Genomic DNA, 26797 nt, shown 5'->3' with positions numbered 1-26797 from the left:
AGGAATGCCACGAGGCAGGTCCCTGAGTGACGCTCCCACATAAGGGGCGGACCCGGAAGTAGGAAGAAATCAAGGAGAGATTGATTTCTCAGAAACAAAAACCTGTCAATAGCGAGAGTGAGCCAATGGTGTAAAATGCCAAAATGTGCCAAGATTGGGTAATTCACTGGATTGGGTAACTCAGAGCCATTGGTGGTTCTTTAACAGAGCAGTTTCAGAAGCTTTGATCACAACCCGATTACAGTGGGTTGAACACTGAAGAGATGCAAGATGCGTTATCTTATCAAAGAAAGCGCTAGTATATTGTTGTCCCTTTTCCCTAGAAAGTGCTTTAAGGGTAAAAGCAGTAAAACTATTGGAACTCTTCAGGCAGAATAAGCTATGCATTCTGAAGTTAAAAATAGCTCAGGAGACTGTTAAATATTGTACCGAAATATTGCTTAATTTATTAAGAAGCAAAATTTTGTAACTATGAAAAACAGTATATGACCAAGTGAGTATAATATTGAAAATGATTTTCTTCTTCCTCATCTACCATTTGGACCCAGACAAGTGGCATTCAATTAATTCGAGAGAAAATTATAAATAGTCAAGGTAGGAGCTGCATCATGTCGAGAAGTAAAAGCGATTTTAAGCAACGTGGATCCTAGGCATTTCAAAGAAAATGATGAAGAGAGGAAGGCTGGCCATGATTTCAAATGTATTTCATGCTGCCCCATTTTGTTAACTGAATGAAACATATCTAAAAAGAATGAAATATATTTTTCTGAAGAAAACACAGGGAATTTCATTTGTTCTATGGTTGAAATAATTTTGTACGCTTTATGTTTAATTTTGGACTGCATGTTGTGTACATGGATAAAGAAACCATTCTTTTAACCAAAATGCCTTTGGACTTTATACAAATTGTTTGAATCTCATATGTAGAATAAGGTGCAGTTCATCACCCAGAAATAAGAGTGAGTCTTTCAGTAAATGATTCTGAGGTGGGGTTTTTTTTTTTTTTTTTTTTTGGCATGTATAAATAAATTAAGTAAAAATGAATGCCGTTTTCTGATTCTGAATCATTGGGCAGCAAGTGAGTGATTCTAATGCATTTGTTAACTTTAGACCGGAGCACGGTAAACATAGTTTTCTTCAATCTAGAAGTAACCCCTCTGCTGTGACATCAGGGGTACATGCACAATTTCAGTTACTGGAAGATATTAGGGAAAATACAACTATAAAAATTTCTCCAAAGTAAAAAAAGAAATCTTAATCCTTTCTTAATAAAATTAGTGCAAATAAAAGATTTTTGTTTTTGTTTTGAAGAAGGAGGCTCTTAATTCACTAGTGAAGGTCTTGCTGGAAGTTAAGGGACTTTTCATTTTGTGTGTACTTTTTAAAAGTAAATTTATAAGTAAAGCCACATTTATTTTGCAACTTCAAGAATTTAATGGAAAAATGATATCAAAATCTGTTGTCCTATATATAGTTTAGTCTTAGATGTAATGATTTTTTTCTATCATGCTCAGAACAAAATGGATCACCCTATTTTTTTTAACACTAAATGTATGACAGTAAAGATAATAAACGTACAAATGTTGATTAAGGTAAATTCAAATGCATTTACTCTTTAGTGGCATTAGGATAAAATGTGTATGGAAAACACTGTTGAAAACAATGAAAACAAAATATTTTTGTGTTTCACATTAACCACCTTGAAGAAATTTATTTTCTAGTCTCTCACATCCCTAGAATAATAGTCTTGTTGCCAAACATGTAAAACGGTTCCCGTTCCAAATTGGCTTCCTCTAATCTTCTCCACAATAAAAATCATCCTACAATGTTTGGTGGTAAGTGAATAAAGGCAGAAATATAAGTCGGGGACCCTGGAGTATAAAAATTATAAAATAACCCATCATAAGTTTGAACCTAAAATTTCAGTCTCATTGAATTACAGCCCAGATTTTATGACTTACATGAAAAGAACAAGTAGATCATAATATTATCAAGGTTTTTTTTAGTACCATCCATTATTTATGTCCTGACAAAATACTTGTGACATCTAGCTGGGAAATTAGAGTGTAGGTCTCCAGATTGGGCACAGGTGTGATTTATGAAAGTCTAATTTTAAAGTTTGTTCAGTTGCCTTAGTGCAATGCTTTTTTTAAAGACAAACCAAATACCTTGATTCACTTTCAATTTAAAATCAACAAAGGTAGCAATTTAGGCTACTCTATAATTCAGACACAATAGTTTAAAAATGATTTACACTTATGGTTGGCATTTGATGTGACATTCTGTTTTACATGGTACATGCATATTTATATACATAGTAACACTACCTAATATCAAGTAATATTTTAAAAAACCAGACTCAAATATCTATTAAATAAGATTGTACCATGATTTCTGAAACTGAATCAGATCTATAGTTACATCATATATTTTGTCCAAACTCATTTTCATTTATCTCCCAAGAGTGTAGTGTAAGTTTTAAAAGATCAGTAACTGTTCAGCTTATTTTTGTAGCACAGAAATTAATGATTGCATTTTAAAGGAATATATAATGTGGTCAGGTTAAATTTTAAAATGTTTTCAGTGCCTTTTCCTTTCTTCTAAAATATCGATATATTTATTGGGTGACCAATGTCCTGATTTGCAGGAAGTTTCATATTCTACCTGTTGGCCTGGCTAATAGCATCTCCTTTCACTTTGAAGTGCCTCATTGTGGACAATAAATTATTCAGCCACTCTTTCAATACATAATTTATCTGAATTCACTTAACTTCATGATGCTGCATTTTTTTAACATTTGTAAAATGGCCATAATTACTTCTAAACTTTGTAAAGAATGGCATTAATATGAAAATCACCACCATCGTTTTACAAATACAGAATTAATCCCATTGGTGACTAAGGGCCAAAAAGAACACCTTTTGTGGTTGCATAAATATTTCTGGCAAGAAAGTAGTCATGTAATTAAATAACCTCTATAGCCAGAAAGAAAAATAATTTTGCATCTAAAAAGCAATCTATTACCTGCTTGTTACTCTGTAGCCAGAATCTAATAATCAGCCTTTTTAAGAGATGGACAAATTACTTTGCCAAACCTAAATTGCTATTTGAGGTAGGTGACATGATTTGAATTGATTCTGGTGATCCTCTAAAGAGGACGGGAAAAGGGGAAAAATGATATGTTTTGTTTAGAGTATTTTAGGGTACGCTTTATAGTTGCCCAATCTTTTCGAAAGTATTTAGATTTTTAGAACTTTTAAGGTGTCCTGTTTAGTTATTTCTAAAGGAAGAGAAAGAATATAGAAGATTCATTCATTCAACACATATATATTGAGTTTCCACTATCAGTAAAACCCCATGCTGGAGCTGATATGCTCCCTCCTCTTTTAAAAGGATGTGCCTACTTACGGGAAAGCTGGAGGGTCACCTCAGTTACTAGAGTTCCCTGTGTGAAGCTGGGACTCTAATGCTTTCAGTTCATAGGCAGACAGCATGACAAGGACAGAGTCACACTGTCACTCCAGTGGAATGATGCATTTCAAGGCCCCCTCTAGAGATTCTGATTCAGTGAACCCCCCGTGGGACCCAGGAACCTACAATTAACAAGCCCCATGGACACAATACAGTTTGGGCAACACTATCCTAATGATTTAAAAGACTTTGACTAAGTTGAGTTGGCTCCATTTTTTTGTGTGTCTAAACATATAACAGGCAGAGATGGCAAGATAAAGGCTGAACAAGCAAACATAATAAACGAATAAAATGTGAACCGGGGCATTGCTGTTTGGAAAAATTAACCAGCTCAGCAAATGTTTGCTGGATATTTAGCCTTCATCTTTGAAGCAGACTGTGGCAGTGTCCCTTTCTCAAGGAGATAAGAAGTGGGTCATTTGAAATCAGTGTTGTGAGATAGGTAGTTTTTAGGGGGGAAATGGAGCCATTGCCTTACTAAAACAAGCAGAGTTGTAGCCTGTGACTTTGAATTTGCAACAGGTCATTTCAGCTTAGTTTTTGGACAAAGAGGAATTGTAGTCATAATTATAATAGATCTTAATGATCTTCTTAGAGTGAGTGTGTGGGCTGGAACAAAGAATGGCGAATAATTTTCTATGCGTAACATTTCCAAAATGCCTAACTATGTAGGAGAAATGTTTATGTGTTTGTAAAATGCACTGGGTTTCTCAGAATCGGAGAAATCACAGATTTACAAGGATTCTTAAGGGTCATCTAGTCCAACCCTAATCCTCATCTACCTACCACCAGATACAAGAAACCTAACAAATAAATTCAGAAGGAATTTGATTAAAACAGAATGCTGTGATCATCAGAGCTAAGATAGCTCTCCAAAACTATACTTGAATAAATCAAGAAAAACAAGTTGTTATTATCAACCATCATGAATGTGATTTATAGATTGAGTCAGACTTGCTGAGAAAATCGATTTTTTAGAAACAAGTATTTGTTAATTACTTACCCTCTGTTAGGTGCTTTATAGGAATTGATCCTAATGAAGGTGGTATTATTTAGACAGATAAAGAAATAGATATTAAATCACTTAATTGAGACCTCACAGTTAATACCAAAATTCAAAACCAGGTTTGTCTGACTCCAAGACAGAAACAGAAATACCATAGAAAACCTCTGGAATGGTGGTCCAGTTGTGATTTTTTTTTTTAAAGGCTTCAAAGTCTGCAAATATCAAGCAACTCATAAAATAGTTGAATAGACTTTTTGAGTCAGACAAATCCAGTTTAAAATCCTACTTCTATCACTTGTGGGATCTTGGGCAAAAATCTGAGCCTCTCCTTGTCTCTGTGATCTGTAAAATGGGAATATAAAATCTCATGGAGTGCTTATTAAGATTATATGTAAAGCACCTACTAGAACAGTATCTGGCAGGCACTTGCCACTGCCAAAACAAAAAAGAGATAGTTCTTTACTAGGCTGTACTATTATAAGAAATAGCCACCTTCATTTTTGGTCAGTGGAATTCAGGATTAACATACCTCAGGTTTGGTTACGCCTGTGGCATCTCGTGAACAGTGTGTGTAATATGCGTGAATGTTTATCGTGGTTACACATAGGTACTATCCATAGCAAGACAGGACAATAAGACAATGCACATTTGTCCCATCGAAACCTCCAGATTAGGAAGTGTAGCAATAGATATTATGAGAGAGAAATTTCTAACCCAGTCTAATATACTGAGTGTTCAGTTGCTAAATCAGAGATCCTAATAAATAAAATGATTTGACCAAAATCATGTTGGAATTCAGTACTAGTTCCAGACCAAGAATAAAGCCCTGTAGCTCCTGGTTCAGTGCGGTACCCTGTGTTCACATTTTTTTTTGTAAAGAATATACATTGGTTTGGCAGTTTTTTATCAAGAATCTTTAAAATACTTTGAGTACTCTATCCTAAGAAAATGATCCAAAATGGGTCAAACTTGGGGGAAAATGGGAGGACCAAATTCCTGAAGAAACACTCTGAAGCATCTTTTTCTACAATGGCACAAAATTTGAAGCAGCCATAGTAACTCCTCACTCTGTCCTTTTCTATAAGTCTGCTCAAATGTCACCTTCTTTGGAAGACTTACCCTAACCATTCTATTTAAATTGTCCCGCCTTCGCCAACTCTACCCATCCCCCTTCTTCTGCTTTATTTTTCACATGACACTTAGCATTTCCTGATACATTACACAATTGACTTATTTTTGTGTTTGTTGACCAGCTCTTCACAGGGGCACACTTTTCAAGAGGGCATGAATTTGTGTCCCTTGTTCACTGATGTATTTGCATCACCTGGAAAAACGCCGGGCACACAGTATGGGTTCAATAATGTTTATTGACCAAATTAATGAATGGATGGTTTCCAAAACTAAGAGACCAGGTTGGTAAATTAGGGTATGAGACTTTATTCTACTTATTTAAAGTGGTCATAAAATTTAGAAAGCAAAAGTTAAAAAATCTTTAGAATATGCCTTTAAGTGAATAAAAACAATATTCCAATTCAAATGTATACTCAGAGGAGAACTAGGTAAAACTACACACCAGAAAAAAAAAAACATTGAAAGGGAATGCAAAAAAGGGGTGGGTTTTATGCTTTTTGTTTTCCATTTTGTATCGTTTGAGAACTACAGGAAAGTGTAGAGAAAGGAAAGTAAGTGAGAGAGGGTGGGAAAGAGCCGTGATCGTGAATGTTTTGCCCTCTTGGGTTGGGATGCTGTGGATCTTTGTGCTCCTTGCCTGAATTCCTGGCATCTTTATCGAAAATGAAGATGGAACTTTTCAGCCAGGGAGCATATCAAGGTCCAGTTTTCCTTTTATTTCCAGAAACGTGTGGTTTGCACAAGTTGGCTCAGGAATTGGCAAGTTAAGAAATTTAATTTCAGCTAAACATTAAGTTTTGTTCACATTCCTCCTCTCCATCCAAAGTCGGTACACATCCCCTGAATCCTCTTTGACTGTTATCCACATCCATTTGTCTTGTTGCTGTTCTGTTTTTAATCTCTTCTTTTCTCCTGTCCCCCTGCCGCCATCCGCCCACTCCTATCTTTGTCCTAGTCTCATGCATTGTTTGCCCTCAGTCCCCATTTGCGTCGAGGTGTTTCCCTGAACAGATAAAGCTATGGTGCTGAGGAAGTTCAAGGCTAGAGAAATCCAGTGCGGCTAAGGACCCCTAACCCTTCTCCCTGCCTTTCCTGTGCATCTTGAGACAGGTGCCCGCACCCTATGTTCTCCACCCACCTTTCTACACCCCCCTGTGAGCCACTCCCTCCCACTTCCTGTTTCTGCAAAGACAGTGCCCATGCTTTCTTTGCTCTAACCCTTCCACACCTTGAGTAATGACTCTCATGAAGAGCTCTCATTTGCTGTCCCCTTCTTGGTTACAAAGACGATCAGAGGTCTTATCTCTCACATTGCAGTAAGTTTATTACTCCTCATTTTTTCCCACTAATGCTAGAGGACAGGGTCTCCTTATAATCCTGGTGTTGCTGTTTAATCCCCAGATTTATGTAATTTTAGAATCTAAAGGAATCTTAAAAGCCAGCTAGTGAAATCCCTATTACCACTCTGTGGTCGGTACTGTGCCAGGCACAGGGTCGGTGTTTGGGAAATATTTGCCATGAGTAAATACTGTAAACTCAGCCATCGTGAAACACTCTAAGATAATTCTTTTGTGCTATTAACATTGCTTTTTAAAAGTTTTTGGTCATCTTTTATTCACATATATTTATAAAGTTGATGAATAATCAGGGAGAAGGTTGGGCTCAGAAGGTAATGAGGTAAAACTGAAAAACTCATTTCAAGCTGACAGCAGGGTTGATATGAAGAGGAAAAGGATAGGTTACTGATGCAAGAATAAGAAGAAATGGGCTAAAATTATGATGAAAGGATGGCATATAAATAATAACATATTTCACTGCTAAGAACTGTTACATAAAGGAAGGCTTTCCAAGGAAAGCTGAAAAATGATGATACTTGAGGTTAGTGACATATCCGGTTATGATTCAGAGGATGATTAAATTAGGCTTTCCTTAATGGAGAAAAATAGAAAAAATATGTTAAACAGTTCCTCCTCTAAGAGTCTTGGAAAGGTTAGATTTTCCTTTCACTGGAAAATGAAATGATTATAATGCTCAAGCCCCTTATCTACCTTAAAATTGCTAACATAGCTACCTTAACATTAACCCGGAGATTATGAGCACCGAATTCACTGTGCTTCTTTATCAGGACAGCTGCTTTTTGAATGATAATTTTTAATTGCCATTGTTTTCCTTTCAGGCTTGTAAATTTTACAGTTCCCAGTGGTATGTGGTAAACTACAAATATGAACAGTATTCTGGAGACCTTCGACAGTTACCTCGGTAAGAACCTTTTATGATTACTTCTTGGGTTTTTCCATATATAAGCTATGTTCCCTAAATTCTGCCACTGTTCATGAATACATGTATGTTAATCTAGTGTCAAGGTATGTTTTACAAAATTTAGGAGTAAAAGTCACAATGGAACATTTTGTTCAACAATGTATTGCTTGTAACCTCACAGAATTGGGGTGAGAGATACATATACGCATTTAGGTTTTGAACAAAGTTTTAAAGTACCATGTCATTCTTTTGTGAGCTGTCTTTTCAATAGCAGATACAAGATAATTTAAAAAGTAAAATTTGGACCAGAAATTTTTTCTGACAATATTCTGTATATAGCATTCAGATTTGCCATTGGTTTCATGTATCTTCACTCTGGGATATCAAAGGGCACGAAAATAAACAACCTCCACAGGAATGATAAATGTCTAAGAACAGCAAAAAGGAAAAACAAACACCTAATATTTTCCGGATTATGGGGAAATAAAGTCTTTAGGAAAAGGTGATATTGTTCTGCAACTGCCCAAATGTCACCTCTGTAAAGAATTTGCTTACCTGACCAACTACCTGACCTAGAGTAGTCATTTATTCTATGTCTGTGTCTCCCACTAAAGTTAAACCCCCCCAAAGGGCAGGGACTCTTCCTCGCAGAATCCCCTGCAGGCCTAGGAGAATGCCTGACACACAGTAGGTGTGCAATAATTACTTATTGGATAAGTAAACTGAGAGAGTAACAAATTTTAAAATATAATAATCCTGGATGGGCTTGGAGTTGCTTAAATTCAAAGAACTGCAAAGAACTGGAGTCTCCCAACACATTGGTTCATCAAACTAAAATGATGCACATCATCCAGAAAAAAATACTTAAGACAGTCAAAAGTTGATTTTTTATTAACACTTCCCTCAAGTGAAACTTTGAGGTCATACATATTGCATCTAACTTTTTAATGGACACATGGTTTAGATTTGGGCACCACTTTCTAAGGTTTCCCGTGCCCCGAGAAACATCTTTTCCAGACTGGGGTACTTGGAAGTGCCGCTATCAACTGCTGGATGCAGAATTTGAAGTGGAGGGAGTGTTATGGAGTAGCTCTGGGAAGGGGACATTTGGTCTCAGATCTGAAGGAACCGTAGCTACCAGCACTGCAATCTCCAGAAAAGGGTTCCCAGAGGAAACAGCAGGGGCAAAGGCCATGAGGTGGGAACCAGAGTGGTCATTCTGAAGCCGGACCTAAGGGTTGGTGAAACCATGGAACTAGGCAGGGGATCTCGTGGGTCCTGAAAAGGAGCTGGATTTTATTCTCATTGCAACAGAAGACTAGAAATTTGTAACCTGGAGTGTGACATGATCTGGTTTACCTCTTTAAGAAATTACCTGCTCTACTCTATGGAGAATGGGATTGTAGCAGTGAGAATTAAAAAAAAGAAAAAGAAAAAAAAAAGAGAAGCAGGCCATTTCTTTTGGAGTAGCGTTACTGTGAAGAGCAAAGCAATGTTCCTCTAAAACAGCAAGTCTTTATTCAAAACAGTGACTGTTAACTTTCACCAAATCTCTGAACGTTCCTTTAGATTCTGGTCACTCCTAAAAGATAACTTCCTTAAACTTCATGCTGGGAAGGTCTCATCGCACCCTAGGCTTTCATGAATAATTATTACATTCAGAATGTCTGGGCCTTAGGTCACACACTTCTTGTAGCTGCAATTGAAAAGCAAAACGTTTTTTAACATCGAGACTTCTTCTTTCTGAAAACAGTTCTTAGAAGTGGTTACAACTTGTAAGCCACGTCCAAGCACTTGGAAGACTGCATATAAAGGGAGAGAGTGTAGAAAGAGGTGTTCAGCTGCCATTTGGCATAAATGCCTTCCTGCTGTCCTTAGGTCTGTTGAAATCTTTAATGGCTTTATCCCCAAACACTGTTCATCTTTGCTTGTATTCATGATGCCATAAAGAAAAATAAATTAATTTAAAAATTCACATGCACTATATTCTTCCGCTGTGAAAACAATAGAGAAGGCTCCTCCAGTCAGAACAGGGTCTGGATATCATTGTTGAATTGGAATTCTTGTAGAGCAAGAGAAGAAATCTCATGAGAAGAAATGCAAAAGTAACCAAACTATTGCTGAAAATTTCCCTGACTTTAAATAAAGGATGTGGAAGTTGCTACCAAGAAATGGAAGCATCAGACTGCCGCTAAGTAAGAAACTGTAATGAACTCTATATGATGTGTTCAAAATGAAAATCAGAAGTTCTAGAATAATCCTCATGTATCCCCTGAACGAATGAAGACTGTAACATTGAATAGTAAAACTATTTTTTAAATGATTTTACAAAGCTAAGCATTCCCCACTAAAGACTACACATATTTAGGTCAGAAGTGGGAACATAATTTACTTGGGCCTTCTGAGACTATTAGAAGTAAATCATTTTCATACCTCCTGGGTTAGAAGAATTCTCCTATGTCTGCTACCAATTTAAACTGATCATTTCTTTTTATGGATGGCTGAGGCTTTAAAATAAAAACTTGGAATTATGGGGAAGTGAAAAATGATATGTGTTTATCTCCCTCATTTTTAGTCTTTAAATTTAAAATTGTGCTATTATCCACTCTTAAGAACCTCATTTTTTTTAGTGTCTGTTCATAGGAAGATATTGTAGAGAGACTTTATTTCAGGCTAGAATGTAAAATGTAAAGACTTCACACATTAGAAATAAAAATTGGCACTGAAATTGGTGTTCCTAGGAAACAAGAATGTCATAAAAAAAAGTATGATGTCAAAGGAGCCAAGAATATACAATGGGGAAAGGATAGTCTCTTCAGTAAACATTGGGAAAGCTGACAGCAACAAGTAAAAGAATGAAACTAGACTACTATCTTACACCGTACATGAAATTAACTAAAAATGGATTTACTACTTGAGCGTAAGACCAGAAGCCATAAAACTCCTGGGAAAAAACATAGGCAATAAGCTCCTTGACATTGGTTTTGGCAATGATTTTTTTGGACCTGACTCCAAAAGCAAAGGCAACAAAAGCAAAAATAAACAAATGAGACTACATCAAATTAAAAAGCTTCTGCACAACAAAGGAAATCATCAAAAAAATGAAAAGCAACCTACTGAATGGGAGAAATATTTGCAAATCATATACCTGATAAGGGGTTAATACATAAAATATACAAAGAACTCATACAACTCAGTGGCAAAAAACAAAAAAAAAGCCAACAACGATCTTATTAAAAAATAGGCAGAGGATCTGAATAGACATTTTCCCAGAGAAAACATACAGATGGCCAACTGGTACATGAAAAGATATTCAACGTCACTAATCACCAGGGAAATGCAAATCAAAACCACAATGAATTATCTCCTCACACCTGTTAGTATGGCTATTATCAAAACAACCAGAGATAACAAGTGTTGGTAAGGATGTGGAGAAAAGGGAACCCTTGTACACTCTTGGTGGGACCGTAAACTTGTGTAGCCACTACGAAAACCAGTATGGAGATTCCTCAAAAAATTAAAAATGGAACTACCATATGATTCAGCAATTCCACTTCTGGGTATTTATTTGAAGAAAACAAAAACACTAATTCGGAAAGATATACACACCCCCATGTTCATTACAGCATTATTTACACTAGCCAAGATACAGAAACAACTTAAGTGTCCACTGATGGATGAAAATGTGGCATATATACACAATGGAGTACTATTCGGTGATAAAAAAGAATGAAATCTTGCCATTTTTGACAACGTGCGTGGACCTGAAGGGCCCTATGCTGAGTGAAATAAGGCAGAGAAAGACAAAAGCCATATGATCTCACTCATATGTGGAATTTAAAAACAAAAAACAAAACCAGAAAAAAAAATAGCAAGCTCACAGATAGAGAGGACAGATTGATAGTTGTCAGAGGTGAGGTGAAGGGGATCAAAAAGGTACAAACTTCCAGTTATAAAATAAATAAGTCATGGTAATGGAACGTACAGCTTGGTGACTAGAGTTAACAAATACTGTATCGAATATTTGAAAGTTGCCAAGACAGTAGATCTTAAAAGTCCTCATCACACACAAAAAAATTCTTAGGAGCTATGCATGGTAATGATGTCAACTAGACTTATTGTGGTGATTATTTCACAGCATATACAAATACAGAATCATTATTTTGTACAGCTAAAACTAGCATAATGTCACCTGTCAACTATACCTCAATTTAAAAAATGTGAAACAAACAAAAAAATATGATGCCACAGATTTCATTAATCCGCAGGCTAAAATACAGAGATAAATGACATACTTAAAAGTTTTACCACAGCTGGGTGGATAAAAAGAATAAAATTTCATACAGTGTATTTTGTGATGGAAGATCAATTAAAATGGAACCTGTAGGGCTTCCCTGGTGGTGCAGTGGTTGAGAGTCCGCCTGCCGATGCATGGGACGCGTGTTCGTGCCCCGATCCGGGAGGATCCCACATGCCGCGGAGCGGCTGGGCCCGTGAGCCATGGCCGCTGAGCCTGCGCATCCGGAGCCTGTGCTCCGCATCGGGAGAGGCCACAACGGTGAGAGGCCCGCGTACCGCAAAAAAAAGAAAAACATGGAACCTGTATAGTTGGGCTGATTTGGAACCGAATATTTTTTAAATCAAAGAACACTTCTTGAGTGTCGACAGTGAGCCAGAATGTGCTGGGTGCCATACGTACGTTATCTCATTTAACACGCATGACCCCACGGAGTAGGAACTGTTTTCCCTGTTGTATAAAGGAATGCAGAGCATCGAGAGGGTTAGTAACTTGCCCACAACCTCACTCCACTCGAGCATCCCCACTCGAGCATCCCCACACTCCTTATATGAGGTATAGGAGGTAATTTGGGTATAGAAATGAGAAAGAAGACTGACCAGAAATGACAACCAATGTTGGGTCCAGTCACCGGAAGGTGAGGCCCCTGCTGAGCCCTCCGTCTCTGGAACCCAAAGGCCCTTAGAGACCCAGAGTGGTCTTGGGGGAAGAATTTTACCTTCAACAGCCAGAGGTGCTTGTCTTTTAATGACATCCAGAAGAGAGAAAGGTCATGCTTAATGGCCCTGCAGATATGAGACTGAGTAGTGATGATGGTTACTTAAAGACAAGGAAGCCGTGCCCTGTGGGTCAGTGGGAAGACGGACGGGAAAGAAGAGCTCTCAGTAGCACCCATGTCTAAACCCTCCGCCAGGTGGGCTCCAGGGCATTTTCTTACAAGGCTGACCTCCCCTCCTGTCTCTCTCCCTCCCTCACTGTGCTCCAGCCCCACCAGCTGTCCACTCTTGGGTGCTTGCAAGCCTGATCCTTCCTCAAGACCTTTGCTCGCCATTCCCTGTGCCAGAATGATCTTCCCCCAGATCATCACATGGCCGGCTTCTTCTCATTCTCAACCAAAATGGCCATCTGTGACCACCCCTTCTAAACCTGGCTTCTGCCACCCCTACCTGGATCACTCTTTTCTCTTCTCCTCTTTAATTTTCTTCCCAACCGTTTTCATCCAGGGAAACTACCTTGTTTATTTATGCTTAATTACCGACTCTCTCCTCCCTTAGAAGGCGAGCTTACTCAGCTTGGGGATTTATCTTCCGATACGTGGTTGCCATTATTGCAGGTCTTCTATGTCACAGGTACTACCTGGAAACTGGATCATTTAGTAACGAGGAGGAATAGCCTCCAAGAATTAACACAGCTCTCAACTCACAGTGAATTTGATCAAGCAAACAGATTTAAGAAAAGCCAGCAACGAAACAGCATGCACATTCACCCATCCCACACCCCTAGATATGACCTATATTGACACTCCCTGGTCTGCACATTTTTTTTAATGAACAATAAGGTCTGCATGAATATGACTAAGGAGTAAAGTAGTCGGTTGAGTTTTGCTAGTGACCTCATTGGTCTTACCTATCATATCTTATGATTTATTTTTGAGTCATAATACTTAAGTGAACTGAAAAGGAAAACTTAAAGAAAATTTGGTTTATGCAAGAGTTTGGAGACCTCACAAATTGTAATATCGTAACATTTGGGAAATTTAAAAAAATTTTTTTAGTATATGTATGAAGCCGCCTTCTCTCTTTTCAAAATCATCTGTCCTTCAAAAATACCAGGGGAAAGTTCTTGAGAAATTCATACTCACTATTTTCTTTGAGAATAGTTATATATATTTTTGCACAATTTCTTAAAATTTTGCTTAGTATTAAAAAAAATTCAGGAAACGTCATTTTTCTTCAACACCTTTAAAAATATCCCCCCTATATTTTACTATGCAAATTTTCAAACATACAGAAAATGTTGGAAAACTTATACAATGAACACCCACATTCTCACCATCTAGAATGTATCTTTTACATTTTGCTGTATGTATTTTATGACATTATGCATCCATCCACCCATCCCTCTTGCCATCCACCAGTCCATCTTATATTTTGATCATTTCAAAGTGAGTTTAAAGTACCAACACACTGTCTGCTGCCTTTCTAAACACTTTAGAATGCATACCATTAACTAGAAACATATATGTTTACAGTTTACTTTTTTTCTCTTTTGAGGGAAACTTTAGGAGGTGAGACACAAGTTGTAAGTGAACCACTGGATGACTTTGACTCTGCATACACCTGTGCACCTGAAACCCCTACTGACATAAGGGACGTTATCATCACCTTCAAAGAGTTCATTGCTACCCCTTCCTTGTCAGTCCTCACCCCTACTTCCCTCTCTCCCCAGAGACAACCACTGTTCTGATTTTCTTCACCACAGATTGCTATTACATATTCTAGAACTTTATATTCTAGAACTTTATTTTTTTGGAATCATGCTATATGTATTCCTGTGTTTCTGACTTCTTTGACTCAGCATGATGTTCTGAGTGATATCCACGTTGTTGCACGTATCAGTAGCTCCTTTCCCCTTCTGAGTAACATTCCTCTTGTGTGTGGATCTACTATAGTCTGTTTAGGCATTCTCCTGTCGATACAGCATTCTCAGCTGAGTTGTGCATAAGTCACTTTAAAATCATGGACTTTTGTGAAACTTTGGCTATCATGTATAGGCTATCTCAGTTGTTACTTTCAATTCTCTGATGGGAGATTTGTGGAAAAACCCTCACAAGTATTTAACCTTATACACTGAGATTCATGAAAACCCTATTTTGTTTCCTTAATTGTTTGTTATTTCATTGCTGGTTTGAAAGGCTGTTCCTTCTCTCCTTTCTTTACACTTTTATAATTATCTTTGCAGAAATGAGAGTTGGACTGTGGAACATGGCCTCTATTGCAAGCCACAATTATCAAGAACAAATGCCTATAAAATTATTCTTTGGTAAGAAAGAAAAGAAAGGATAAACCATGCTGGCAAGAGGACAGAGTAAAGAATTCGGAAACGAATAGAACTGTCTCAAGGTCAAAGGGAGACGGACAGGAAAGGGCTAGCATATAATTTAGGGCCACCCCAGAGCCAGACATTGACCTTCCAGTTCCAGCTCCCTCATCCTCAGTTTTCCCTACTCATCCCTTTATCCTTCACTTGGGATGTTTCCTTAATAGTGCCTTTACTGCCCTGCCATCATTTTAAGAATCCTGGAACACTCATGTCTCCTCCTCTGCAGACAAATTACTTTGAGTAATTGCTCTGAAATAAGCCCTTTGAACCTGCCTCTGAATCTCAGGCAGTGTCTCACCTCTGGAAGGAGCAAGGGTTGAGGAAAGGGTTGTGTTTAAGCGCTTTATTTTGCCCATCAAATGAAAAGGCAAAAGGAACTGCTTCTGGTTCAAGGAGTGTCAAGATGTTGTTAAGGAGGGGAGGAGTATTTTTCGTGGGATGGGGAGAATTTCCCAGTGGCCCCAAAATAACTGTGTGGTCTCTTACCTGTTCTGCCTTCATATAAGGTTGACGCTAAACCAATTAACATCAGTGGCATTTGGCCCAAACTTGAGTATCTCTAAGGTTCTACAAGAAGGAGAAAGAACTACAGGTACACCAGGATCCTTTGCAAGAGAAAACTGGCTGCAGTCATACTTAACATGCTTATTAAAGATGGTTTGGACTAATCCGTCCTTAATACAGGAAGTATCGTTTCAGAGAGAAGGCTTCTGACCCCATCTCTTTCACTATGTGTTTATGTGAGTAACTGTTATGGACTTCGTTTTCTTCTCAGCAAAATAGCAAGATTAGACTAGATGTGGATTCCCAGTATTTGTGTCCAAAAGTCCGATTATACACATATACATTTGAATAAAAAACAATATGCTACTTAGTACATATTTAGACTTCAGTACAAAATCTCTGTTATCTTGGTATATATTTTTGAGCTTGCAAATAAATCATGGATGAGGACAGTTGTATTATATATTAACATGTTTTTGAAATTTGGACTAACACATACCCATGCAAGTAAATTCATACACATTAATTAACAAGTATTTATTGATCACTTACCCTTACCATGTGCCTGAACCTGTTGTGATGATAACCTCGAAATACACATTTCCTACCACTCTTCTTTCAAGCCTCTGGCTTTGAAATAAAACTGTTACCATCTGCAACTACTTATCTATGGGTCTTGGGATGTCCTATCAAGACTGTGGAACTGGGGGCTTCCCTGGTGGCGCAGTGGTTGAGAGTCCGCCTGCCGATGCAGGGGATACGGGTTCGTGCCCCGGTCTGGGAGGATCCCACATGCCGTGGAGCGGCTGGGCCCGTGAGCCATGGCCGTTGAGCCTGCTCGTCCGGAGCCTGTGCTCCACAACGGGAGAGGCCACAACAGTGAGAGGCCCACATACCACAAAAAAAAAAAAAAAAAAAAGACTGTGGAACCGAAACAAAATAGAGAAATAAATTGGAATTAGGACTGAAGTGAGACTCTAGATATCATTTATAACGCTCAATATCAAGTACTGTGTACCCCAGAATAGCTTTATTTTTATTAGTTATGAATTTTAGTAGCAAGGGACTTTCATTAATTTGAATTTATAGGATAAATTCACAATAATAAGATACTTTAAAAAATCCTATTTAACATGTTGGAGGTGCCTCTTAGGATTTTGATCACCAAAAATGTGTCCTACTGCTAAAAAGAATATCGCCAAGGTGCCTTCCAAAACCAAAAGTTTAAGTTATACCTTTTCATATTATCTCACTCCTGTGATATCCTTGTTCACCTTGCCTCTCAAGAATTCAGTCAGCAAACGCATATTGATCATGTCTACAACAGGAAAGAAAAAAGCCGAGTGAGATGTAGATGGGACTTCATTAGAGTCACTGGCTTTAAGAAATGTATAATCTGCTGGAGGGCTAAGACAGGCGTCCAAATAACAGAACCAGGCAAGCATCATAAGAGACGTACGCTCAACATCTACAGGAAGACAGTCCTAATTCTGTAGATCCAGGACACCTTCATGGAAATGACTTTGGGAGCACAAACTCTTACCAGGTTACAATGGAATATCGTTCAGCCTTAAAAAGGAATGAAATCCTGATACACTCCCCAACATGAATGAACCTTGAAGACATTATGCTAAGTGAAATAAGCCAGCCACAAAAAAGGCAAATATTGCATGACTCCACTCATATGAAGTACCAAGAATAGTTCCCTTCATAGAGATAGAAAGTAGAATGATAACCCGGGGCTGGGGAAAGGGAAAAATGGGGACTTATTGTTTAATGGGTACAGAGTCAGTTTGGGAATAAAAATGGTCTGGAGATGGACAGTGGGGATGGTTGTACAGTGTGAATCTACTTAATGCTACTGAACTGTGCACTTAAAAACAGTAAAAATAGTAATTCTTCTGTTATGTATATTTTACCACAATAGAAAAAACATTGATCAGGTATGGAGGATGTGGTTCTGATCTCAGGCTTTTCCACAGTTCGATGGTGAGGACGGTGTTCTTTTTGTGCTCTCTCTCTGCTGTGAACTGGGAATGGGCATTTCTATGTCTTTCAGAAGGAGGGTACAGAATATTTTGAATCCGTTTGAGTCCACTGAATCCCTATGTGAATGCACGGCTTGGTGATTTTATGAGTACATATATAATATATATATATGTGTGTGTGTGTACATATACATATACACATGTATGTATAGACATATATGAATACATATAAAGAGTCCTTGGTCACTCCCCTTGCTATCTGGAACACCATCAACATAGGAAACCATTTGTAATGGGAATACTGAATGTGCCCCTGGGCTTTTTTCTCAATAGTCAACTTCTGAGATCACTTCTACATAATATAAATCATTTTAAAGAAAACAAATCTCCCATGCCAACTCTCTGTGTAGGATTTTCTAGTTAGGTATAAAGGAATGCCTGAATTTTGGAAGATACTGTCTGGTTTCCATTCAACCATGTGTTATGAGGTAGAATCAAGCCAAGGGAAGTTTATTTCTGTCTTATTTTACCATTTATAGGGCCAAGTGTACACTCTTACTCCTCTGGGCTGGTCAGTGATGCTCTAAGAGGCTTTACTGTGCTACCATGGAAATCCCCAAAGCTAGCACAATTGCTGCTAAGTCACGCTGGTGCAGGCTTCTGCGAGAGGCCAAGGTTAGGGGAGCCTGGTGGCCAGAGCACTGGGTGGTTCTTCAAATGACTGTCCTGTAGCCTTGGATATGTCACATAAAAGCAAAGGGAAGAAAAAAAAAAAAAGATAATGAAAATATCAGTACTTTATATTCCACTTCAAAATGTGGAGGAAGGAAAATATAAATCACCAAGCCCTTAAAATTGTCCCACTTACCTTCATGTAATTAAAAAGGACATGTGTAAATCTGTATAAATAGTAACACTGTGGTTTAAAATGGAGATTTAATTTCTGGTGATAAGATATAATGGTGTAAGGGGAAAGTTAATACTTCCAAAGGAAATGGGCCCCTCACGAGATTATATTATTTTATAAAAATGTGTAAGAAAGCCACCACAATAGCTGTTACCCAGCTGAAAGCAATGTCTCAGATGACAAATCAGAATCTTTTTTTCTTTTTTTTTAATATCAGAGCAGAATACAAACCAGAGAAACTTCCTTCACATTCATTTGAGGTTGACCATGAAGATGCTGATAAGGATGAAGTAAGTAAATGGTTGAAAGTGAAATGTTTAAAACATGAGGATAATTAGCTCCTGTCTTTCACTAGCGTGTTTCAAATTCAGACCAGTTTCTCCTAAAGCTGCAGTAGCTGTTGGTGTGAAGGCTTTTAGATAAAATGATCATGTGTGTTTTGAAATTGAACATGATTTCTTAAGATGAGTCAAAGAGAGAAAAAGGAGTCTCATTTTTAAGCGCAGTGTCTAAGATCTGGGATTCACAGAAGATGGCTGTGATGCTAATGATGCCTTCTGTACAGGATACCACTTCTCACTCATCCTCCAAGGGCGGAGGGGGAATGGGAGGAACCGGAGTTTTCAAGTCTGGCTGGCTCTACAAGGGGAATTTTAACAGCACCGTGAATAATACCGTTACCGTTCGGGTAAGGAGACATCAAGACTCATCTTTGTTTCTGCCACCTTTCTTCACACCCTCCTCCACTTCGGTCACAGAACAGAGGAGAGCCATTTGCATTGAGTTTTATTCATGTCATGTTTTATTTATGAGAAAGGAGGATGTTCTTCTCTAGAACAGTGCCCTAGAAACGTAGCACTCTTGAAGGAAGAGTGATTTAATAGAGTAGTCTAATTTCTGTGAATTTGAACTACCTCCTTACATGTTTTTCCCTTTATTTAGTCATTCAAAAAGCGCTTCTTCCAGCTGACTCAGTTGCCAGATAATTCCTACATCATGAATTTTTACAAAGATGAAAAAATATCCAAAGAACCCAAAGGTTGCATCTTTTTGGATTCCTGTACAGGTGTGGTACAGGTGAGTAGGAATCTCTTTTCCCCCGAGGTTTTTTTAATCGAAAAGTGTGTTCATCCAATCATTATTCATTCATTCCAAAAATATGTATGGAGTATCTGATATGAGCCGAGAACTGTTTCAAACTCCAAGGATTCAGTGGAGAGCAAGGCAGCCTAGATACCTGTTTTCACAAAACTCATTTCAATAAAGTAACGAAAACAGAAAATACGTAAAGAAAGAAACAGAATGGAATGATTGGTAAAATCTGGAATAAAGAAAATAAACAGGGTTACAGAAGGTAGAGAGATGATGGTGAGGTTGCAAAGGAATCTTTATGCTGCAGAAGTGAGAAAAACATTTATGAAGAGAAAATATTTGATCTAGAGATTAAAGAATAAGCGGGGGCAGCAAGTGCAAAGGTCCTGAGGCAAGAGCAAGTCTGCTGTATTCAAGGCAAAGAGGAAAATTACCACCTGCATGGCTGCAGTGTAGAGATCCACCAAGCTAAAGAATTCAGTAAGATTATATGTAAATCACATAGTTCAAAGAAGGCTCTTCATGAATGTTATCTTTATTATTAGGTAATAAGTAATAAGATAGTAAATTTACAGAGTATAAATACGTCATCCTTCGAAGAGCAGGTTTCTTCAAAGGCAAGGATTACATTGATTCTCAAGAGTTAATCTCAGAAATAGACACAGTGCCTGTAACAGACAATACTGTTCTGCAAAGCCTTGGTGCTCAAAGTATTGTCCTTAGTATTAACTTTGACATGGACCACGGTGGCAAAGGGAAGCAAAATAATTCCATAGGCCTCACTTGGATGTCTTATTTTCAAAAATTTTATTCTTTCTACTCTGATGAAATAGCTATCCTTATTCTCTCTCATGTAAAAATTGAAGCAATCAAGTGTTTTAGTAGTCTTCCCTCAAATTTCACATTACAGACGCTGGCCCATTTAGGTTGAGGACTCTGTTTTTGGTCATAGGCCACTAGGAACAATTCTTTGTCTTATCACCAAACCACAGGCATTCACATAACTTGCTACATGGCTGAGATTACATTTCGGATTAATACCAGGGGCACTCAGATGTGTGAATGCAAAATAGAGTTCTCTTTAGTCACTCAAGCCTCGTCTATTTCTGGATGGTTTATCCATTAAAATCTGGAATTTCTCCAGAAAGTAATAATGCTGCACTTTAAAAGGAAAGAATTAATTAAGTGTTGCTGAGCCCTCCACTAGAAATGAAAGATAACTGCTTTTTAACACAGATGCCAGCTTTTCTTATGGAAAGGGCAATAACGATCTTAATGGAGGGTGGAGATAGTTTTCTATTGTTGGTCCAAAGGAGACTCTTTGGCTTTAGAAATATGAAATAATACTTTAGCAATAGGTTAAAGATCAATAACGACATTTTACAGACATTGAGCTGAAAAACTTATTTTCTTTTCTATTTGTACTTCCAAACTTGCTCTAGCAAATGAGTCATCATCTTCTAAGAAGTATCATTGTAGCCCTTGTCAGGTATTAAGTTTGCAGAGATATGAATTGTTGTGTAATTTCTTCTTCCAAGAACCTTATAACTGTTGAACACACAGAGTTAGTTAGTGCTCTAATCTGACCTTCCACCACAGGTACCTTTTCTCCATCACATCTTAGACTGTGTTTCAGTCTCTGCTTAAGCAGTACCTTGAAGAGAGAATGTCTTCTAAGGAAAACGTAAGCTTGGGGTTTTTACTGGTCGATGTTCGAATCCTAGTTTCACCATTTACTATCTGAGAGCCTTGAGTAAGTCACTCAAGCTCTTTGATTTCTGGTGTCTCATCTGTAAAACTAAAATAAATGTGCTAACATGTGATAAGGATCTGGGAGATAAGTGTGTCCTCAGCCATTCTTTCCTAGTCTTTCCATTAATTACAAAGGTCACAACTTTGAAAGATAAACACCCCATCGTGGGAAAGCCCTTCTAGAAAATATTGATTCACCTTCCTGAAATATCTACCTAAACTTGCTCATTTATCCATTTCTTTCTTCATTCATTCATTCATGCAGCAAACTTATTTAGTGCTTATGACGTGCTGGAACTGTGCTTAGGCATTAGGAATTCCCTGCTGAAATCATGACCAGAGAAGAACATAGGCTCATAACTCGCTATTTCAAAGTGTCTCAAGAGCTATAATGGAGGTATAAATGGCATTTTCTATGGAATGTTCTAGGAGCATGGAACAGTGATAAACTCTTCTGGGTTGGCTAGAAGGATGCATAGAAAAAATGGGCATATAGGTAGGGATCTCCAAGGTAGATTTTACATCTTCAAGCACAACTGAATAATCCTACTTCACTTTCCAATAGATAGCCATTCAAATACCCGGGAACATGTATTTTATCTTTTAAAGGGTTTGGCTTTGTATCCCTGTATTTGTATTCCTCTTTATCAAGAGCTTGTTACCCTTTATAGAGCGAGGGACCTTTAGCTTCTTGAGATCACTTTGGGAAGGTAGACATCTGGGTCCCTTGTCACCTTATGTCTGCCAGTTCTTGCGTATTTGCTTACAGCTCTTTCTAACTTGTAAGTTTTGCATCTGGAAAAAAAGATACTGAATCAGATAGTGCAAGTTTAGTCATTGTTCCAGCAAGTTCTCAGGCACAAAACGTGCCTGGAGACGAAACACATACACACAGAAGCACAAAGCAAATGAATAATAGGATGAGTCAGACCTATTTTGTTAAGAATCATTGTCAGTTGCCCTTGAATAAAACAGAGAAGAGAAACAAAGAGTTTGCCTCAGGAAGTGCTACCTACCACCCAGCATTCTCAAGGCATTCGTGCACATAAGAGTCTTGAGTGAACAAGCCTTTTACTTTGCTTCATTCAGACCCATTCTATATCACTGTACTTTCCTAAGAATAATCCTTAGAATTCTTAGAAATATATTTCAAGGGCGACTTCAAATAGAGAGAAACTCCTACCCAGAGATAGGTGAGGTTTATGATTGGAAATTTCCTGGATCTTGGTAAAATAGAGACCTAACAGTAGTTTTCCACTCTTTTGTAATGTCATCAAACGGTACTAGATCTGTTTCACACCCCTCATTCCCAATCTGAAGCAGAACTTCCAATTTTTGCTACTTTAGTTTTGATTTGAGACTAAGGGCTATTTGGACCTAAGCTATCCTATCTTGTTCCGTAAGAGTCTTCTCATTCATCCATTCATTGGTCCATCCATCCATCCATCCATCCATCCATCCATTCCAGATCCTGCCACTGCAAAGGGCGTGAATAGCCCAGGAATCCCAGCTACCTCGGGTCCCTACCTCAACAGTGACAATGACTGATGTCACTTGATACATACAGGCTTAAATGGGGGTGGTGTGGTGCTGAATGCTGTTGATTTCCTCCTAGGTGCTGATCTTCCACCTTGTGGATGTGGGTTCTAAGACAACGGCCTTAGGGGCTTAACCAGCGTCTAGAAATTCAGATGCCTTCTGCAGCTCAGGCCACTGCAGGAAGGAAGTAGGGTCAGCTGTGAGATAACAGGAGCAGCTCAGACTGTGTGTGCCCATATAAAGGCAGTCGAACTGGGAGGGAAAAAAAATGTGTACCTCCCAAGGAAAATAAATTTAGAAGCCAACTATGACCTATAAACCCCCCATTAGCAAACCTTGGCTGTAAAGAATCTCACTTCCCATGATAACAATAAAAACCAGAATTATAAGCTTATAATCTTCTTCATCTAATACATTATTTGACAACAGTTGATGGAACATGTATTATTATTGTCCCAATTTATTAAAATAAAACTCAGCGAGATAAAGTGGCTTGCCCAAGTCACAGAGCTAATAAATGGAAAAATTACATTTGAGGCAGAAGAATGTCCAAAGTTACAGAAAGGTGCCCAAGGAAATGCTTTGGTGATCATACATCCAGTGGGCATGCTTGCATAGATACATACATTCATCCTACATAAGCCACATAGGCAGAAGAAACACTACAAAGATAGATGCTGCTGTGTCATTTAAGCAGTGAGTTTTGGATGTAAGATTTATTTCAGCAAATATATATGGAAACTTTTGCTCTTTGCAAAGCACTGTGGGAAAGTCAAACATGAATTAGATGTGGTTTGTGTCTTCAAAGAACTTCCGGCCTGTGGGAGGATGCACCGAAAAACACAGAACAGATATAGCACATGCCTGAGTGATTAAACATGAGTGACACATCTCAAACAATAGGTTCTGATAACATATGAAAGAAGGGTATTACATTTATCACTGCATGATGCTACCTTATATTATACATATGCAATATATATATTGCTTATTTTTTCCTGACATTACATAACACTAGAATGTAAGTTCAGTGAGGGCAAGCAGTTCGCTTGAACATTTTTAATGTTCTGTACTTGGCACATAGAAGGTAGCCAATATATCTTTCTTGAATGAATGAACAAATAAGCATACAGAGAATGGAAAGGACTGCATGGATGGTAGCCATCAATACCAGTGACCTGGATTTGATGTTGTGTGTTTCCTCTTAAAACTCTTCTCTTGTTTCGGCAAAATTCTGTAAAAGATGCTAGCCACATAATAGGTACAGTGGCATATTTTGCTTGAATAACTTCCTACAATATTCAGTCCTCCATTGGCTTTGGTGGTGTTATTGGAGTATCTATTCCAAAACTTTTCCAGATGAATATTGTGGAAAGAGACCAGTTTGCCACAACTCATTAAGCACACCATGTGGCATTAGGACATATTTCCAGTTTCCTTTTATTTATGAAGTCACATAGATAGACTGTGGTGACCTTGAATGAACAAAGTAGTTTCATCGGTCGCAAAGGATACTGATTTCAGGGAAATAAAGGAAAATTTGAGGAGTAATAAGAAAACAATTACTTCTTGATTATCATTTTAATGACTTAAAATTGCATTTCAAGATTATAAAAATGTCCCATTGGTTTTCTGCTTTGGGTTTTTCTTTTTTGCTGTTTTATACACCATTATCTTGGAGATTACGGAGAGTGAGATGGAGAACCACTTAGGCATCGTAATCTTCCCCAACATAAGCTTCTCTGCACTGCAAGTAGTTCTGTTTCACTCCAAGGAGAAAAAGATAATTTGGCTTTTGAGAAGTTGTGAATAGAATATTTATTTCATTTATAAATATCCCTTTTTGAGAAACAAGAGCTTGTTATACTTTGCTCAAATTTTTAAAAAAATTTAGTATATAATATTGTTGAAGTTGGCAATCATATTTAATTCATTTAAAGTACAGAAGGCAATTTAGAAAATCAAGTTTTGTTCTTATTTTATCATGTTTGTTATTAGTTCCTTGACAGCTGCATTTGAAAGCAGGTTGCAGCTCAATTCACTTTTAATTTGGACCCAGTATAAGTATTGTACATAGCTTTGCATCTGCCTGTCCCCATTGTTTACAGCATCCAATTAGTCAAGCAAATTCTTTCTTTTATTTTCAAGACAACACTGAGACTTGTTTGCGTTCTGCTATGCTCAGATGCTTTAGATGTGCTCTGAACTCTGGACACTGGTAGTTCTTTCCTGAGTGTTTATTTCTGTTCCTGTTGCTTTTTGAAGGATACAATACTATCATAGCAACGTGTCTCTTTTATACCTGCTCTGGACCGTCTGTCTTTGCCCTCAGACCCTCTGTGTCAGTGCGGGTCACAGGCAGTTTTATGGATCTCCTTCTTGAGCACCCCAGGAAATGTGTGAGAGGGTGTGTGGAGGGAGTCTGCCCCACTCCTCTTGCAGCAAGCATAGCTTTTAAGAATTTGCATTCTTAAAGAAGCTACCTGGAGGTTTGCTTTGCGCAGGACCACCCCACCTCTGTTTACACTGCAGCCAAAATGATCTCAAAATGCAACTGTGGTCTTTACTAGTCAAGTCATCCTTTCTGTACTCTCACAGAACACAGAGGGTGCAGCAAGAATAGTAGTATTCTCAACACACCATTGTAAAGCAATTATACTCCAATAAAGATGTTTAAAAAAAAAAAGAAAGAAAAGCAGTATTCTCATGTTGCAGTAACAATCCTGTTCTCAAAAAGAATTTTTATACCTTGATTTCATACCTCTTCTTCAATACATTCATACAAAAGTTAAGTACATTTATCTTCCAGTTTCACATTTGGGTGATTAATTGGTTAACACCCATCTGCCCTGTTCCAGCACCTTGTCTGTTTTTGCCCAGCACAAAATGTAAACACGAGAGAACCTCTTTAAGAATGAATACTGTCACTGCACTGAGGATAACTAGTGAGCTTCTGCCCTTATCAGGCTCATGGGTTATTGAAAATGGCAGCTGCAAGTGAGTCATTACAGGGCAAAGAAATAATAAAAATTGACAATAATACGAAAGTATGGACACGAGCAAAGAGCTTGTCCTTGGCAGAGTCTAGAAAGTGCCATTTGAGCTGTGAGATTCCACAGTGAGGATCACAGTTAGCTTTTTAGCGAATTCTTCTTTCTCCTTCAATTCCCAGTTTTTACTTTTTCTTGAGTCTTGTATGATGCCCCGCTGTCTACTTTCAGAAACCAGCACATCCCAGGCCATGCTTACCCATTTGGTGTGTGATTGTGCCAGGCAGGTGGCAAAGAAGGAGAACGGCATCTGATGAGCATCTTCTTTGTGCCTGGTCATCTCAGGGGATGTTAAAGGATAAAGGGATTATTTCCTGTCTCCACCACTTGCTGTCCATGTATCCCAAGCATATTTTCATTTGTCTTCCCAAGTACCATATGTTAAATGGAATGATACAGTTTCTCTCATAGAGTTATTATGAGATTTAAATAAAATGGTGACTGAAATGGTCAGCACAGTGCCAGGTATATAGATGGCAAGTGTTTAGTAAGTGTCATGTTTGTAGTAGTAGCCGTACTGTTGTGGAAGTTGAAAGGAGAACGCTATTTGGGGAAGTTTTTAAGAGCCTCCCAAAGAAAGAGAACACTACCAGGAGTACATTAAAAATTATTCTTTCTTGGGCTTCCCTGGTGGCGCCGTGGTTGAGAGTCCGCCTGCCGATGCAGGGGACACGGGATCGTGCCCCGGTCCGGGAAGAT

At 38.1% G+C, this 26797-nt stretch overlaps 1 protein-coding gene across 1 annotated transcript in view; it reads left to right on the top strand.

Moving 5' to 3' along the window:
• The window catches only part of DOCK10 (dedicator of cytokinesis 10), a 212025-nt gene that overhangs the window by 79267 nt on the left and 105961 nt on the right, over positions 1–26797 (top strand). Inside the window, 4 exon segments of the mRNA XM_007467990.1 lie at positions 7785–7867; positions 18883–18955; positions 19231–19353; positions 19608–19742. Of these exon segments, the coding sequence (XP_007468052.1) occupies positions 7785–7867; positions 18883–18955; positions 19231–19353; positions 19608–19742 (414 nt within the window).

Source organism: Lipotes vexillifer, unplaced genomic scaffold (assembly GCF_000442215.2).
Source record: "Lipotes vexillifer unplaced genomic scaffold, Lipotes_vexillifer_v1.1 scaffold907, whole genome shotgun sequence".
Classification (NCBI taxonomy): Eukaryota; Metazoa; Chordata; class Mammalia; order Artiodactyla; family Lipotidae; genus Lipotes; species Lipotes vexillifer.
Note: the sequence above shows the minus strand (reverse complement) of the source record. Positions and strands in the feature narration are given on the sequence as shown.